The sequence below is a fragment of the Cyprinodon tularosa genome, unplaced genomic scaffold (assembly GCF_016077235.1).
Source record: "Cyprinodon tularosa strain WSP-4 unplaced genomic scaffold, ASM1607723v1 ctg858, whole genome shotgun sequence".
Classification (NCBI taxonomy): domain Eukaryota; kingdom Metazoa; phylum Chordata; class Actinopteri; order Cyprinodontiformes; family Cyprinodontidae; genus Cyprinodon; species Cyprinodon tularosa.
The window spans coordinates 180986-199073 of NW_024039627.1; the positions used below are offsets into that span (position 1 = coordinate 180986).

The 18088-nt window shown below is 37.3% G+C and overlaps 1 protein-coding gene across 1 annotated transcript in view; it reads left to right on the forward strand.

Annotated features, from left to right (window-relative positions):
• The window catches only part of tgfbr3 (transforming growth factor, beta receptor III), a 142878-nt gene that overhangs the window by 98983 nt on the left and 25807 nt on the right, over positions 1 to 18088 (forward strand). The window contains exons 6-12 of the mRNA XM_038273105.1: positions 2098 to 2260; positions 2571 to 2718; positions 6597 to 6771; positions 6851 to 7086; positions 9977 to 10126; positions 14226 to 14327; positions 16359 to 16523. Coding sequence (XP_038129033.1) covers positions 2098 to 2260; positions 2571 to 2718; positions 6597 to 6771; positions 6851 to 7086; positions 9977 to 10126; positions 14226 to 14327; positions 16359 to 16523 — 1139 coding nt within the window. The remainder of the gene's footprint in view (positions 1 to 2097; positions 2261 to 2570; positions 2719 to 6596; positions 6772 to 6850; positions 7087 to 9976; positions 10127 to 14225; positions 14328 to 16358; positions 16524 to 18088) is intronic.

Sequence of the window (18088 nt, forward strand, 5' to 3'; positions counted from 1 at the left end):
ATGTCTAAAATTTGATGCAGAATATTTTGAGTGGAAAAACCATCCAGCTGTATTCTGGCTTTACTGCAGATGGAACGGTACGTGACAGAGGTAGTGCTCTATGTGCAGAAATTCAGGGCAGATGTGTGACATTTTGATCTAAATAATGAAACATTTCCACTTAAGAAATGTTGCTGGTGTAGTTTTCTTTGTTTAGGGAGTGTTTACTTTTAAAAAGAAGGACCTCAAATATCTAAATGTCTCTGTAAAGACGGAGGAAAGAATTGAAAATCTGCAGCTAATGAACTCATCAACTCGCAGACAAAGAAAATCCTGTATTCCCTGAAAGTCTTTGCACGCGAATGAAGCAAAGCCTGTGTCTGCAGCTGATTAGTGCGTCCTCTCTCCTCGTGAGGCTGTGGTGAACAGAGTGGTCGCTCAACCTTCAAGCGCTCCTCTTGTATCCTTAGAGGCTGTGGTCTGGCAAAGCCCCAAACTGACACGATGTTTACTCCACATAGACGGCTGTAAATTTCCACTCCTTCACCTCTTCTGTGGTGTTTTTATGAAGATGGACAGATTCGTTGGTTAACTCCTCAAAAAGTGGGTCTTTTATTGTGAAAAAAAAAACATTTTTTTAGATCATGTGTTCAGGTTTGTTGTGGTATCGCTATTTATTCCATTTTTACTCAGATTTGTTCCCAATCTGGACTAAATCTCAGTAAACTGCGTGCGTTTCAAAAGAGTCGCAGCTGATTTTTATTTTTCCTGCTAATTTTTCCAATACTTTCACTGGAAAAACGATCTTGAAATAAGTAAAAATGTCTTAAATTAAGTGTATTTATTAGGGATGCACGATATTGGGATTTTGGCCGGTATCCGATATGCCGATAATTTAAAACTCATGTAGCCGATAACAGAGATCGATACTGATGTTAAAGCTGGACAAAAATAAGTAGTCATTGACAATAGCAGTTGTGTACGGAAGAGGATTAGGGCCACTGGAAAAAAAAAAAGTTAACTGATTTTTTAAATTTTATTTCAGTATAGTATGGGAAAAAAGTCAGAATTCTGACTTTAATCTCAGAATTCTGACTTTTTTCTCAGAATTCTGACTTTTTTTTATTGTCAGAATTCAGTCAGAATTCTGAGAAAAAAGTCAGAATTCTGACTTTTTTCCCATGTTAAACTGAGATAAAATTTAAAAATCAGTTAACTTTTTTTTTTTTTTCAGTGGCCCTAATCCTCTTCCGTAGTTTTGTTATCCATTTCTGACACTTTGAAAAATAATATACTAAAATATATTTTCATATGCTGATATCAAATTGATTTTTAAAAACGCGGTATCGATCTATTTTACTTTCAAAATCTCGTGAAATTTCATCGTTCTGTTACAAACTCTCGTGATATTTTGCAAATTCTTGTGAGATTTTGTTAGTAAAATAGATCGATACCGCGTCAATATATCAACATATAAAAATATGGCAACATTTCATGAATTTTCGGGGGATTTCGTAGCATAACGATGACATATAGCAATATTTCATTAGTAAAAGAGATTGATATGGTGTTTTTAAATGGCAATATATCAGCATATGAAGATATTGTGATATTTTAATGTATCAATATTTTTTCCCTCGTCTTTAGAAGTTTTTAAGTCTGTAAAAAAGAAGTTTTTGAAGAAGAAGAAGTAGTATATTTTTTTTTTTAGACTTTAGAAACTCAGAAGCTGATGAAATATCGGGTTAAATATCGGTGGGGTGGCCGATGTCCGATATTCAGTTTTAAGGCCGATACCGATAGGGGGCCGATTATATCGTGCATCCCTATTATTTATCCTTAATTTGAGTTGGTAAATGAGATAGTTTGCCAATGGAGTGAGTATCATTACTCTTAAAATAAGATAATTAAATAAAATATGCACTTGGAGTAAGACAATGCAATTATGTTTTCCTATATTTTAAGTGTAAAGTGTCTTGTTTCATTGGCAAAATGTATCTTTTATCTCCTCAATCCAAGAACAAATGCACTTATTTTAAGAAAAAAATCACTTATCTGGATTTAGATTGTGTTTAAAGAAAACCCTCCAGGTAGCAAAAACTATTTCTCTCATTTCAGATCCATCATTATCCGAAACCTGCAAGATTAACCCGACGTTCCTGTCTCTGAACTACATGGGCATCTATGAGGAGTCCCAGGATTCAAGGGGTTGCGTCCTGTCTGGACTCGACAACAGCAAAGAGGTCCACATCATCGAGCTGGAAGCCCCGAACTCCAACAGGTGAGAAACCAAAGCCTTTAAAGCCCAGAGAACATGCCGTCACTGTTTATATTTGAGGGACAGGATGCTCTCATGTTTTCTCTGGAGAGTTTATTTTGGACGTGAGCGAACATGAAGGCAGAGAGGGGGCTTAGCTGTTCACACAGCGGGGGTTCCTTAGAGAAACAGACTGAAAGAATCTGTATCTCGCTGTGGTTCTATCTCCTCCCTCTGATTTTGTTTAGTTTTGTTCTGGGAGGACATCCAGCTTTTTAATGAGTTGGCCAGACAGACAGCAAACGCAGGATAACTCTGTTGTTGTTTTCTGCAGCGGTTTCCAGGTGGATGTCGCTGTGGATCTGAGGCCTCTAAAGGAGGACGGTCAGTTGATTCGAGACGTCACCTTGGTTCTCAAATGCCCAAAGTCCGTCCAGTGGGTCGTCAAAACGCACAATGTGAACGGGCCTCTGCATGTTGTGGTAAGAAGAGACGTTCCTCCGCATCACTTCAGATTCTGGCCCCTTCAGGCACTTTAAATTTAGCCTTGTAGAAACCAAAGGCTTGTATTTTATTTAGCTTTTGCATGCAGACCAACACGAGGTAGGTTTAACTGTACATTGTAGGTAAAAGGACAGTTTTTAAAGCACTCTGATTTTATACTGTACTGTACAAAATAAAATCAAGGTAAATTTTCTGCAAATACATTTGTTTACACTGCAAAAAATCTAAATCTTGATAAGTCATTTTTTCTTAAAATAAGTACATTTGTTCTTGAATTGAGGAGGTAAAAAATACATTTTGCCAATGGAAAAGGACAATTTACACTTCAAATAAGAAAAAAACTATTGCATTGTCTTATTTCAAGTGCATATTATCTAATTATCCTATTTTAAGAGTAAAAATACTCATTCCATTGGCAAATCTTATTATTTACTTGCTTGAATTATGCTAAATACACTAATTTTAAGACATTTTTACTCGTTTCCAGATCGTTTTTGCAGTGCATTACCTGATGATTAATAATTCATTTAATGCTCTGATTTATTTTAATTATCAGTTTCCAATCAACTTTGCTGTTTTATAAGATTTTTTTTTATTTTTATACACTGCAAAAATACATCTAAAAATGAAAAAAAAAAATGCCTTAAATTAAGTGTATTTACCATTAATTTGAGTAAGTAAATGGGATAATTTGCCAATGGAATGAGTATTTTTAGTCTAAAAATAAGATCATTAGATAATATGCACTTGAAATAAGACAATGCAATTGTGTTTTTTTATTTTTTTTATTTTTTGCAGTGTATTTTTAAATTTCTGTTTTTCGCATTGAGTTTTACGAAATCTATTCCTTTATAGATCACTATTGCCTTAATTTCAGGGGGCTGGAAGTGAAGAAAATATAAAACACAATTTGATAAGAATCTAGTTAAGAAACTCCATGTGAAAAATCAGGGAAAAAATGTAAAATATAAAATCAGCGGAAAAAAAAGAAAAACTGAAGTTTGAAAAAAAAGAATGAAAAAAAATATATATATTTTTAAATAAATTTGGTGTGGAACATTTCTGGAATTCCTTATTCTTACATTTCGATTTATAAAAGATTTCTTCCAACAATAATAAAGTAAAAATTCTCTCAAAAAAAATGCAGTTTTTGGTTGGAAAAAAAAAAATGCAATTGTACTTTTTTTTAACTCATTTTTGATCAAAAAGAGAAATTAAATATGTTAAATATGTTAAGTTAATTCAGTAATTTTTTTCATCATGGATTATTGAGCAATATTGTGTAGAATAAGGAAAACAGCTTATATGAGACTGGAAACGTACAATATCATGGCGTGCATAATCCTAATCTGTCATGGTTGGTTTAGAAATCAAACCCACATGCAGAACACCACTTGGAGACTGATAAAAAGTTCAACAGAGTTTATTAAAGGTTTGCACAGAGATAACATGAACTGGATTCAGGAAACTGGTCCGGGCAGGATTCTCAGGCGTCTGCAGAGACGGATAGTTTGATTAGCCAGGTTAACAGATTAGTTGTTTAGTTTTCAGATGTTTCTGAAAATACCTTGAAGAGGTCCAGGCTTTCTTTTCTGAGAGAGGGAACCGGTTGGGTCCAGAGACTGTTGGTTCAGCAGAGTGCTCAGCAGCAGCAGCGTCTAGCTTCTGACTTTCTAGTGACAGACCTTGGTTTGAGTGATTAGCTCTTTCCTTAAGAGCAGCAGGTGGATTCCAGAGTGAGATCTTCAGGTTTGGCTCTCTAGGGCAGGCAGGCAGGTAACAGGCTAAGCTCATCCAGAGCTTCAGACGAGAGAAGGGTTTCCTATGAGCGAGAAGACAGAGGCAGGTTAGAATTGGGTTTCTCTTAAGCTACGTTTACATGCGCAAAATTTCCCCGATCCGATCCAAACCTTGGTTGATCGGAAATTCAAAATCTCCGTTTACATGGACACTAAATGAAATGATCCGATCATGACGTGTGTATACATGTACCAAGCGTTGGATCAGATTAAATCTTTTAAGCATGCGCAGAACTTCCTGCCAAACTTGGCAGTTCTGTCTGCGTCTGGTTTTTGGGAGGCCTGACAAACGATGCGCTCGGAGCGAGCGGAAAGAAAAATGGAGAGAGGAGGAAAAAAGCGCTTGGCAGCGAAATGTCCGAGAGAAAATGTAGAGAATGAGCGATTGAACCGGCGTGGGAGAGCAAGTGGGCTGTGGAGAGGAAGAAGAGGAAGAGGAGGAGGATAAATTCCTGCTTCCTGCAGCTTTAAATGAACTTGAGTGTATAAGTCAGCGTTCCTAGACTCCTCCCGCCATGTTGTTCACAACAAGAGCGAGAGCGACCGGTGGTTTCCGGTTGTTGACAAGGCGGAAAAACGTCACGCTGACGTCGCACACATGCGCAGTGAAGATTATTTTACTCTTCAGATCCGAATGGGTGTTTACATGGACGCCAATCGGAATGGCGATCGGCAAAAACCACCTCTCTCTTTCGGAATTAAATTTAGATCCGATCGGACCGAATCGGATTAGAATCTTCAGTCTGACATGTTTACATGAAACATTTTTGATCTGATCAGGCCTTCAATCCGATTAGTTGTGTCCATGTAAACGTAGCTTAAGAGACAAAGATTCTAGTATTTCAGAGGCTCAGGTTCGCTAACCAAACTTGGTCAACACTGCGGCGTTGAAGGAAGGTCTGGCTGCTGATTATATAGGCAGGTCTCCTGATGGGCTGATGAACGTCAGCTGTGCTGGAGGGCTCCAGCCCAGGAGATCGACACAGCACTCTGCTGGAGAAGGTGGAGAATCTCCAGATCCCAACATAATCTTGGTTCGAGCTTTTGAACATCGTCAGGTTGTGCAGCCATCTAGTAGTCTTGCTTCTGATGTTGCCTACGTTTGGGCGCAGCAGTTCATGGAAAAGGAGCGATGGGTCTCTGACAGCATTTGGAGCCCTGTTCCTGCAGAGGCCCTCACAGCTGTCACACTGCAGCTGGACGACCACGCAGAAATGCAGCGTGTCAACACACTCCCTGCTATCCACAGCTGTTATCTAATTACATCCTTAGTGAAATACTGGTACCACACACTGTAAAAATTTAAATTTAAAAAAGTCATTTTTTCTTGAAATAAGTGCATCCTTTTTCTTAAATTGAGGAGGTAAGACAATTTACATTATCTAAATATCTTATTTTTAGAGTAAAAAAATCTCTTTTAATCGGCAAATCATCTGATTTACCTGCTCAAATTTGGGGGAAATACACTTAATTGAAGACATTTTTTTTCTGATTTCTAGATGGAGTGCAGTAGTGTTTGTGTCTGTGCATGTGCAAGATTCAAACTGATATTTTTCTATCAGCTTGGAGCATTTTTAAGGTTTTGAAATAGATGATTCTTCCCATGAGCTCAAATGACTGCAGAGCTGATAAAGCCGATATAATCTCAGTAAGATCACTCAGGCTAAACAAAAGTTAGATTCCTAATCCTAACACCAAACTGCTGACACTTTCTCTTGACAGTAAAGGGACCACAGGATTGTGTGAGCTTGTTTTTGGGATGTTCAGCTAAGCAAAACTAAGAGTTTCTAATCTGTGGGAAACGACTGTAAAAAAAAATAGAAATCCTTACATGGTGGGAGAAGCATGGGCAGGAACCAAATTTTTTAAGAGCAAACTTGCATGGTCAGGCCGTCACACGCCCATTACCTCACCGTGATTCACATTCGCCACAGAATCAGTGCAGGACCGTACTTGACGAACATCCGTGATGATGAGTCTTCTTTTTATGGTCTTTTGGCTTTTCTTGTTTTTTTTTTCTTAAACCAAAAGCATTTAATGAAATTTCTTTTCAACAGGCCTCTAATGCTGTGAGTGTTGGCTCACAGACGATAAGGATAAAACCCAAAGTCTCGCTACCATCAGGACCCCAGGCCTTGATTCAGTGGGCGGAAGAAAAGGGCTACGGTCCGGTCACATCCTACACCAGCACCCCCTTGGCAAGCCGCTTCAACATTCGTCTGCGAGAGCAAGGTAACCTGAAGCTCGCAGGTATCACAGCGATACCCCGGGGTCAAAGGTCGACCTTAATGAAACGGCTTGTGTCTTCCAGATGTGGCGTATTCTCCACACAGAGAATTGCCGCCTAAGATGTCCTTTCAGCGTCACATTCCTGTGATAGAAAACAGACCGGCGCCGCCACGCTCCAGCCCGCCGTTTCCATTTCCTGGCCCCTTGTCTGGAGTTGAAGAAGAGTCCGGGCCGGTGAAAGGCCCCTTGGACGACGCCCTCACAGTGCAGTGCGAAGAGAAGAGGATGGTCGTCAGCATTGACAGAAAGATCCTAGAGGTGATTTTAAAGACCTCCGCTACTTAAAAACTAATTATTTATTCTAAATGTATGAGTCGCAAAACAATGCGTCAAAATGAACTTTATGGTTTTAGCTAATTTCTTTATAAATCAGGGATGTTACATGCTGGATTCTCTTCACCTGATGTCCTAGCATATGCAGCTCAGAGGAGGAAATACCCAGTTGATTATGATGTGAACTCATCAGAAAGCATTAGCAGAAACCATTAGCAGCCCTTCGTCCCTTTAATCAACACCTCTTCTTGTTGTGATATTTTTTTTCTTGAAAGTATCTCTATGTCTTCTTCCTAATTGGTCATTTAACCCTTTAAAGCCCGATCCAAGAATGAAACAAAACAGAAAATTACTTTTTTTTTGGTTTGCAGGCCTTTTAACAAAATATGTAAAAAGAAAAAACAGAAATACATTTTTGATATTAATAATTTATTACTAGGGATGCACGATATTGGGATTTTGGCCGATATGCCGATATTTTAAAACTCACGTAGCCGATAACCGATATCGATACCGATGTTAAAGCTGAACAAAAATAAGTAGTCATTGAAAATAGCAGTTTTGTTATCCATTTCTGACACTTTGAAAAATAATATTCTCAAATATATTTTCATATGCTGATATCAATTGATTTTTAAAAACGCGGTATCGATCTATTTTACTTTCAAAATCTCGTGAAATTTCATCGTTCTGTTACAAACTCTCGTGATATTTTGCAAATTCTTGTGAGATTTTGTTAGTAAAATAGATCGATACCGCGTCAATATATCAACATTTAAAAATATGGCAACATTTCGTGAATTTTCTGGGGATTTCAAAGCATAACGATGACATATAGCAATATTTCATTAGTGAAAGAGATTGATATGGTGTTTTTAAATGGCAACATATCAGCATATGAAGATATTGTGATATTTTAATATATCAATATTTTTTCCCTCGTCTTTAGAAGTTTTTAAGTCTGTAAAAAAGAAGTTTTTGAGGAAGAAGAAGAAGTAGTATTTTTTATTTTTTTTAGACTTTAGAAACTCAGAAGCTGATCAAATATCGGGTTAAATATCGGTGGGGTGGCCGATGTCCGATATTCAGTTTTAAGGCCGATACCGATAGGGGGCCGATTATATCACGCATCCCTATTTATTACTATGCGATAAATCAAGATTATTTTTTGTGTAGTCTTCTACTGGCTGTTATCAGGTATATCTGATTGTGTACAATAGGATTTAGAACAAAGTTTTTACCATTAAATTATGCAAAAGGTGTCAGACGCAAAACATTTCAGAAACTGTATGTATCAAATATGATACATTTGGCATTATAGGGTTAAATTTGCTATGAACTCCTGTGTGATCTCGAGGTTTTGTGTCATGATTAACTAAAGATGAGACCCAAATGCAGAGAAACCACTACAGAGAGACCAGGGGAAAAGGTTAAACAGGTTTTATTGAAGAGATAATGCAAAGATCAGTGTTGCCCTGAACTCTTCTCAGCTGGAGCTGGAAGGTGAGAGGAAGACACAGCGATTAGTTCAGGCTCAGTGGGAAATTTCATTCATGGATTTGGAGAAGAGGATCTGGTTTTTGACTCACGTTTCCAGAGAAGTTGTAGAATCTTTGACTCCAATCTTTGTGCTGTATTCCAGTGTTAGTCTGATTCGGTGGAGGGCGGAACAGGGTTTAAACCAGAACACGATCGGTTGAGGGTGAACGGAGAAAAAAAAATCTTTTTTATCTAAATTCACTTCATTGTTTTCTCCAGTTTTCATTTACAAAATAAATTTTTTTCTCTTCTTTATTTAAGAAAAACACATTCACTCAATAATAATTCACCCGATAACTTTAAACCATGTTTAAAAGATAAAAGGACTTCTTCTTTTTTCCATTCTTAGGAAGGTGCAGAGAAGAAACTCCAGAAGAATAATTTTAAAATATAAACCATTATGCAAATATCATAACAAAAATCTTTTTTCTCTCACGAAACACTAACATGAAATGACAAACTTGAAAAAAAAAAAAAAGGTGCCGGAAATAGCTGAAGTGTCAGACACCCATTAGAGAATAAAGTCCAAACTAATTAGGAACCTTAATGAATGTTTTCTCCACAGTAATTTCTGACAAAGCGCCGATGAGAATCCATGTTTCCAAAAAGGGCGACACTGAAACAACCGACAGCGAGTGACGATCATTAAAATCATCAAATCTGCTTTTTTTTAAGCCTCCAATCACCAACAGTGAGAGAGTTTAGGCCACACTGCAAAAAAATGGAAATCTAAATGAGTAATTTTTGCTTGAATTAAGCAAATTTTTTCTTAAAATGAGGAGTTAAGTGGAATACTTTGCCAATGGAACTGGACAATTTACATTTAAAATAAGAAAAAAAAATTGCTTTGTCTTATTTCAAGTGCATATTAACTAATTATCTAATTTTAAGAGTAAAAATACTCATTCCATTGGCAAATCATCTTATTTATCTGCTTAAATTAAGGGTAAATACCCTTAATTTAAGATATTTTTTACTTATTTCTAGATGGTTTTTGCAGTGCATACTGACCTTTCCGTATTAAAGTGCGGCGAAGCGAACCGTTTTCACATGGCTTATGCTGAGGCAGGCAAACATTTGGCATTGAAACATCACCCAGTCAGTCAGTCCACATCACAGAATGGAAACTGGCATGCTCTTTAATTAATAGCTCCTGCCAGACAACCTTGTGGGATTTGTTTATTCCTGAGAACTCCATTACGCACGACCGCTTTAGCTTTTATTATGTAGCTTTTTACTTTTACAATTCTCTAAACAAAAATGACTCCATGAAAAAATTCCTTGCTTGATTTTTTTATCCACCGTTTTCTTTTTGTGTGTTTTCATGTTTTCCCAGGAGAACGGATTTTTTAACGCCACCCTCACGCTGAAAGACCCTGCATGCAAAGCTAAAGTCAACGCAACCCACTACACACTGGAAACGTCTCTGGATGGATGTGGAACAATTGAGTTTCCATTATGGCAAAATAAGCTTTTTATTAATCATGTGAGTATATGTCATTTAGTCTAATCGATTATAAGTATTTTCTCTCATTTCTGGTTAAACATTTAATAAAAGTTTTACAATATAAATACATATTTTGTAAATAAGGTCATAATATTACGGTAAAGTAACAATTTTATGGGACAAAAAAAGTTGCTTTAAAAAGACAAAAGCTTCCATATTTATCATCCAAGCTCATCCAAACTTCAGCCGCAGTAACTCAGGGAAGATTCCTCTTTCATTTAAGAGTTTACATTTAAGGTAAATATAAGAGGTGTAAATCACATCCATCATGGCGATTCGATTCAGTATCGATTTCCTGACCCAACGATTCGATTATTTTCCATACTCAAGAATACACCACGATACGATTCGATTAATCGATTAATTTTTTTTTTATTATTATTTTTTTTTTTACACCTTACAGGCTAAACAAAGTTTCAAGTTTGAAATAAATCCATGAAAGGTATAATATCGTTATGCATTTTTTTAAGAAAAAATAGCAAATAACAGAAGTAGAAAAGTTGCATCAGAAAATACTGCCCAGAATCAGTGCAATGAGTGCAATGCAATGCCTCGGCTCCAGATGTCCCGCCCCCTCCACAGACGCTATGCTGCACCTCTCCGAAATTGTAGCTGACCGCAGACAGCGCCGCAGACAGGAGGCCGGCTTGTTTTGTTTTTAGGACCGAATTTCCAGAAAACAACTCGTGAAGTTTGACCCGCTAGAAGAGCGAGGTGCGCGAGAACGCTGCGACCCTTTTTCCACCTGGATCTCCACCCTTTTTGGCCCCCATGTCCCTCCGTCGTCGGACTAAACTCTCCCCCACTTCCTCGCCGCCTCGGCCGTATCTAGACCCTCAGTGTGTAGCGCAGACCACGCTTCAATATTGAGCATAATTTAAAAATGTCTGTGTCAAGCTCACTGCAACACACTGCTGTTAGAGCCGCCTGTGGAGCTGGTTGACAGTTGCCTTTTGTATCTATGCTTCTTTTTCTATGTCTGCTTCTGTCTCCTTGAACCCCAGTCGGCCTCAGCAGATGGCCGCTCACACTGAGCCTGGTTCTGCTGGAGGTTTCTTCCTGTTCAAAGGGAGTTTTCCTCTCCACTGTCGCCACAAGCATGCTTAGTGTGAGGGATTGCTGAAGAGTCAATGAGTCGATGCAATCAGCTGGTTTTCCTTCAGCAAACAGCAAAGGACAACAAATCAAAAAATAGGGGTTAACTTCAATAAAACAAACAGGCATATATATTTGACATGTATAGCAGAGATGCAGAGTTTTGTTAAAGCCGGGCATACACGGTGCGATGTTTTAAATCGAGCTACAGTATGTTCGCACACCATGTGACCCGACGCTCTGATGTGATCTACCTGCTCACACTGTACGTCTACACTGCAAAAAAATAGAAATCTAAGTCATTTTTTCTTAAAGTAAGTAATTTTTTCTCCAAATGAGGAGGAAAGTGTGACACTTTGCCAATGGAACAAGACAATTTACGTTTAAAATAAGAAAAAACAATTGCATTGTCTTATTTCAAGTTCATATTATCTAATTATCTTATTTTAAGAGTAATGATACTAATTTTATTGGCAAATCATCATATTTACCTACTCAAATTAAGGGTAAATACACTTAATTTAAGAAATTTGTACTTATTTCTAGATCGTTTTTGCAGTGTAAAAACCACACGTCAGACTGAGCGCAGAGATGGCGCTGGTCGGACTCGTCAATCTGGAAGAAGAAGAAGAACTCCCTTGTTTGCACATACGCACTGCTCGAGGTTCTGGTAAATCTGCTCGTAGCTCTGCTACAACAGCAGAGTTTGTCCACGAACATCTGATGACGGCTGACTGAATTAAAAACGTTTTATTTTCTCCCGTCCTTACGAGTCCTGGTCGGGACGAGAGGCTAAACAGTGTCGTTACCCCCCTGTGCACCACACAGAAAAAAATCCAAATCTAGATAAGTCAATTTTTCTTAAATTAAGTGCATTTGTTCTTGAATTGAGGAGGTAAGTGAGACACTTTGCCAATGGAACAAAACAATTTACATTTAAAATAAGAAAAAACAATTGCATTGTCTTACTTCAAGTGCATATCATCTAATTATCTTATTTTAAGAGTAAACATTCTCATTCCATTGGCAGGTGATCTTATTTACCTACTCAAATTAAGGGTAAATACACTTAATTTAAGACATTTTTACTTATTTCAAGATCGTTTTTCCAGTGTACACAACGCACGATCAGGCTGAAACTCGGCCTGATTGAAAAAAATTCTCGCACGACTGGAGAATCGTCCTGAAAAGGGCAAAAAAAATCGTACATTGTACGCCCGGCTTTAGATTTATTTATTTCGAACAGACAGTAAAAACAATCAAGAAAGAAAAAAAATTTGAATGAAACAAACTTAAGAATGAAAATATTAAACAAATTATTTTGCCCATGTGACATGCAAATTTTGTATTTTCTGTTCGAAAAGGAGCAGGTAGAAGATACATCTTATAATGTCCTGCCCCTTTCCTACTTTTCAATTTATCATCAATTAACTGTCAAAACATCAAAAAACCAAAAAAAAACACTTGTTTCCATTCCACACACTGGAAAAACGATCTAAAAATAAGTAAAAAGGTCTTAAATTAAGCGTATTTACCCTTAATTTGAGTAGGTAAATGAGATAGTTTGCCAATGGAAGTATTTTTACCATTGAAATAAGATATTTAAATAAAATGCATTTGAAATAAGAAAATTATCATTGTGTTTTCTTATTTTAAATGTAAATTGTCTTGTTCCATTGGCAAAATGTCTCTTTTACCTCCTCAATTCAAGAAATAATGCACTTATTTTAAGAAAAAATTACTTATCTAGATTTCATTTTTTTTCAGTGCATGAAGTTTAGGCATGTACAATTATTTTAAGTACTATTTATGTCATCAATTACATTATAGACTATTAAACAGTCATCTTATATAGTGTATTTTGAAAGGAGCTCGGTTTTAATCAGTTTTTTAAATTGGTTTGCGTTTATAATTTTTTTAAACTCGTCATTCAATCCATTCCAGACATTTACTCCACACACAGATAAACAAAAACTCTTCCTGAAGAAAACTTTGTATCCGTTTGCCTGTATGATTTGGTTAAATTTCCTTGACATGAGGTGGTGTGAATTGGCACTATATAAATTGAATTGAATTGATTTAAATGAAACATCCTGAGAACAGAACATATAAAGAGCCTGACTGTATCCAGAGATCTTGGATTATCCAGTAGTTCCTCTGTGATTAAAACTTTATGAGACCTCACAAAACGTTCATCTGTACTTCTTGTTGAAAGGCTGATCCTTAGTTGCCAAAAAATAAGGCCTCTAATTTCAAATAGCTAAACAGAATGACCGTAGGTTGCTATATAGTTGCATACAATGTTGAAATCTTGCTTTTTTTTTTACTCCATATTTTTCTCTATGTTCACACTTGACATTCCTAGTTATCATCATTATAAGGGAATGCATTCATTCAGCACATTTGTTCTAACAAGTCGGGATGAATCACTTCCTCTCAGGCCTTCTCAAACCTTTTGTGAGGAGAACATTCTGGAACAACACTTTCTTCTGTCTGTTGCAGATTGAAAACCTGGGCGTTCGTCCAAGGTCATCTTTTGTGTCAGTGCATGAACGCAGGGGCCATCATGACTTGTGCTCAAAAGACATTTTGCTTTTTATTGCCTTGGTCCTCACATATCTGAGATAATCAGTGATAGTAATTATATTTTCTGTTGTGTGTTGACTTAATTTCATGAAGGCTCCATTGCCGGGTCAGCTAACATTTAGCACAGATGTCAGAAGAAGCCTCATTTGTGTCACCATCTCTCTCCTCTCATCATTAAATCACATTCTCTTAAAGCAGCAGGCTCTATCAGTGAACTCTGTCTCTGGGATATTGTGAATATTTTTTTTCCCAAAGGCTGCAGGGTATTCCCACAGTTTAATAACTCGTCGAAGGCGCTCAGAGCTTCAAATCCCTGCCAGAATCAGGCAATTTTACACAACGGATCTGCAAACGTGATCTAGGTTTTCTAACCAACCCTTTTCTCTCTGGACTGCAGGTGGATGTGCAGGCGCAGGGTAATGAAAATCAGACCTCACAACAACAAGAGGGTGTTTCAAGGTCACATATGGAGCAAGATCCGCTGAAAACTGAGGTTAATGTAAGTTTGAAGCGCATTTTTGGGAAAATTCTCCGCCATTCAGGTCATTTTCATTCCAAAAAAGTTTAAAACAATCCACTGGACTTTTTTTTCAAGTTTGAAGACGTTTCGCTTCTCATCCGGGAAGCTTTTTCAATTCAAAATGTCTGAAATAGCGTTGAGTTCGAAGGTCTATACCAGGGGTAACCAATTAAAAATCAGTGGGAACCTTTACTGGTTGATGATTTTCTTTATTCGAACCCCGCTGATTTTTATTTGGTTATCTTTGCATTAGAAGAATAAATCTGGACCTTTTTTTCACAGCTTCTGTTTCTTTATATTTGTAAGACCCCCAGTTGTGCTTTTCTTTCTTAACTCTAAACTTTGAATTTCCAACATTTGCTGTATTTACAACCAGTAGTGTTTTGGTGTAGCCTCGTGAGACCATCCTGATCTCGCGAGTTTCACTCGCAGATCAGTCTGGAGACTCTCCGTTAAAGAAAATTTAAAGCCGTTCACCAAACGAACGTCCAATCAGCGTTGGCTTTGAGGCGGGTTGAGGTGTGACGCAACGAGAAGCGCGACAGTTCAGTCTAAAGAACATGGCGGCTAAAGCCGATGAAACTAGCTATCGAGCAAGTTTTATCGGAATTACAGAGTATTTCTTCACTGAAAGAAGAGCAAAACACTGCTCTGGAGGCTTTTCTCAGAGGAAAAGATGTTTTTGCTCTTCTCCCGACTGGTTTCGGCAAGAGTAGCCTGGCTTGTGGTTATGTTTTTGTCGTCGGTCTGTTATTGATCTGATTGGTTTATTTGGCCCGTCTATCACCAACATAGGCCAATCAGCTAACCAGTATTTTCGCCCCTTCCCAAAATTACTTCAACGGAAGGTTTCCAGATGGATATGCGGAGCAAATCCATCTGGCGGAGTCAGGTTAGTTGTGGTGTATGACTTCACTAAATTTACTCATGTAAAACTGAAAAAATGTCACATTCACTTTATTAAGGTCTAAAGTGTTTTCACCTCGAGTTGCAAAGTCCACATGTTGGTAGAAATGAGGGAGTTTAACGTGCGTTAGGCACAAAATGTGCAGAAAGCTGCAATATGCATCGTAAGACGCGTCCAATATCGACATTGTACGTAAACCAGACAACCAAAGTGCTTTGAGATGACATGTGTTGTGAATTTGACGCTATATAAATAAACTGAATTGAATTGAATTGAACCTTGATGTTCAAAAGGTCTGAACGTAGCATAACGAGTTTCACATCCTCTGCTGAGGAAGAACGCTCCTTAACAGTAGCTGGGATGTTCAGGTTTCTGTATCCGGCAGAACTGTTCACTTTAGCAATTTAGTGGTTCTATTTCAACCATAACTCTTTTTTTTCTCTCCATTCCTCCATAAAGGCCCGATTTGTTTGGTGCACAGCTTCTGATTGATTGTGTCTGCTGATTTTTCTCACCTGAGCAAAAGATATGTGCCCATCCTTTCAGTGTTGATGATAAGTCACATCCTCAGGCTTTATAGACGTGTCTTTGTGTAGCACTCCTTCCATTCTCGGCTGATGGATAGAGAGGATATCTGTGATGTCCAAAGCTTCGAGCTTTAACCCTGATCTGTCCCCTGTGCTTCTTTTTTTTATCTCTAACAAACAACTAACGCCACAGAAAATTTAAATATTCTTACGAAAACCAAATTACACACAGATGACCTCCTTTCAGTAATGAGATGAGTCTGGAAGGCTGTCAGTTGCACAACAAATTAGTGAATAGTGAAGCTTCTCTGTTATCATTGGTGAGAATATAATTGATAATTATGAATCCTTTTCATTTCACTTCACACTTATGCACCTCTTTGTGTTGATCAATTACAATTAGTCCTAATAATATGTGTTGCAGTTTATGAAAGTTAAAGGACACAATGTGGAAGAGTTAAATAGACGTGCGTAGGAATTTTGTTGCGTCAAGTTGTAATCCAGAGTCATAATGGTGGCGTTTATCCTAAGATTTCTGCTGATTGTTATTCTGTGTATTTTGTTCTTTTTTTCCAGTTTAATTGCTCATACGCCCAGAAAAAACCCGAGGTTGTTCCATTTCCACCCAGACCTCCGGTCAGCGAGGTCAATTTTATGATGGAGCTGTCCTTGTCTCCGTCTTTCGACAGTCCTTCCCAGGCCATCTTCCCGGTTAAGAACAATGATCAAGTGTTTGTGCAGGTAATAACACATTTCGTTTCATTTTAAAGATCATGTTGTTGAGTATCTATAGATATTTTGGAGAGATACTTGCTGTGAGCCCTCTCTGTCACACTCTTTGATCTCTTTTGGTTGGATCAACATCTGAGAATGTTTTCTCTGTTTGAGGTCAACTTACTTTAACTCATAGCTTTCCTTAGCTCGGCACTGCAGGTTTTGTTATCCCGCCTGTCTGGTTCAATATATTGGATTAGGAACCGTAATTTTGCTCCTTATTTAAAAGATGGCAAAAGCTCATGGACTAAAGGTCCTTTGGAAACGATGATTTATGATGTTGTCAGCAGGAGAGGCTTCACTGACAGCCAGAACAAAGAGTTGTCTGTCTCTGTTTCACGCTGAGGCAAAGTCCTGACTGTACAGACTGAAGCTTCAGTAATCACACAGTGTGTTTAATGTCGCATATGGCATTAAGAGGAGTACTGAAACTTGTTTTCCCATTTAGAGCACTGGGTATAGTACGGAAGAGGATTAGGGCCACGCAAAAAAAGAAAAAGTTTACTGATTTTTAAATTTTATTTCAGTTTAACATGGGAAAAAAAGTCTGAATTCTGACTTTTTTCTCAGAATTCTGAGATTAAAATCTGAATTCTGACTTTAATGAGATTAAAGTCAGAATTCTGAGATTAAAATCAGAATTCTGACTTTAATCTCAAAATTCTGACTGAGATTAAAATCAGAATTCTGAGAAAAAAGTCAGAATTCTGAGAAAAAAGTCAGAATTCTGAGATTAAAGTCAGAATTCTGATTTTAATCTCAGTCAGAATTTTGAGATTAAAGTCAGAATTCTGAGATAAAGTCAGAATTCTGACTTTTTTCCCATGTTAAACTGAAATAAAATGTAAAAATCAGTTCATTTTTTTTTTTTCAGTGGCCCTAATCCTCTTCCGTAGTAAAGCTCTTGTAGGCTGTCAGAAAAAAAAAATGTTTTAGATATTGCTATATGTAATGATGATATAGGTACTGATTTAAAATGAACCATAAATATAACAGATATTGATTAGCATTAAACCATTAACTCACTATTATAAAACTCTTAAAACTCCAGCCACAAGGTGGCAGTGCGACGCCCAAGTGCCTATTACTCAGCTTCTCTGTTCCAGATTTATATTATTATAAAAATGGCTGAATGTTATCTGAATCTTTGTTAATATATGAGAATAAATCACATCATAGATATTGTATCACCAAATTCTTCTTTACTCTAAACATGTTTTAAACTATTTTAACAAATAAAAGTTACAGACTACAGCTTTAAGGCAACTAACTGGATTAAAGAAGCAACCATTATCGCTATAGAAATCAGACGAATAAGTATTGACTTGGCGTTTTTCATAACCTCAGCTGACTAAATTCTGCAGTTTTGCCCAATTTTTGCTCAAAAACTTTCAAGTTTATGGTTAAGGCAATGCAAAGCAGGAAAAAATTGGCAGCAGTTAATGTAAAATGGAGCCTATAGCGGAAGTTCAATTGAAGGAACTCAATACTTACCCTTACCCGCCTCCATCACAGGCCAATCAGCTTCGAAC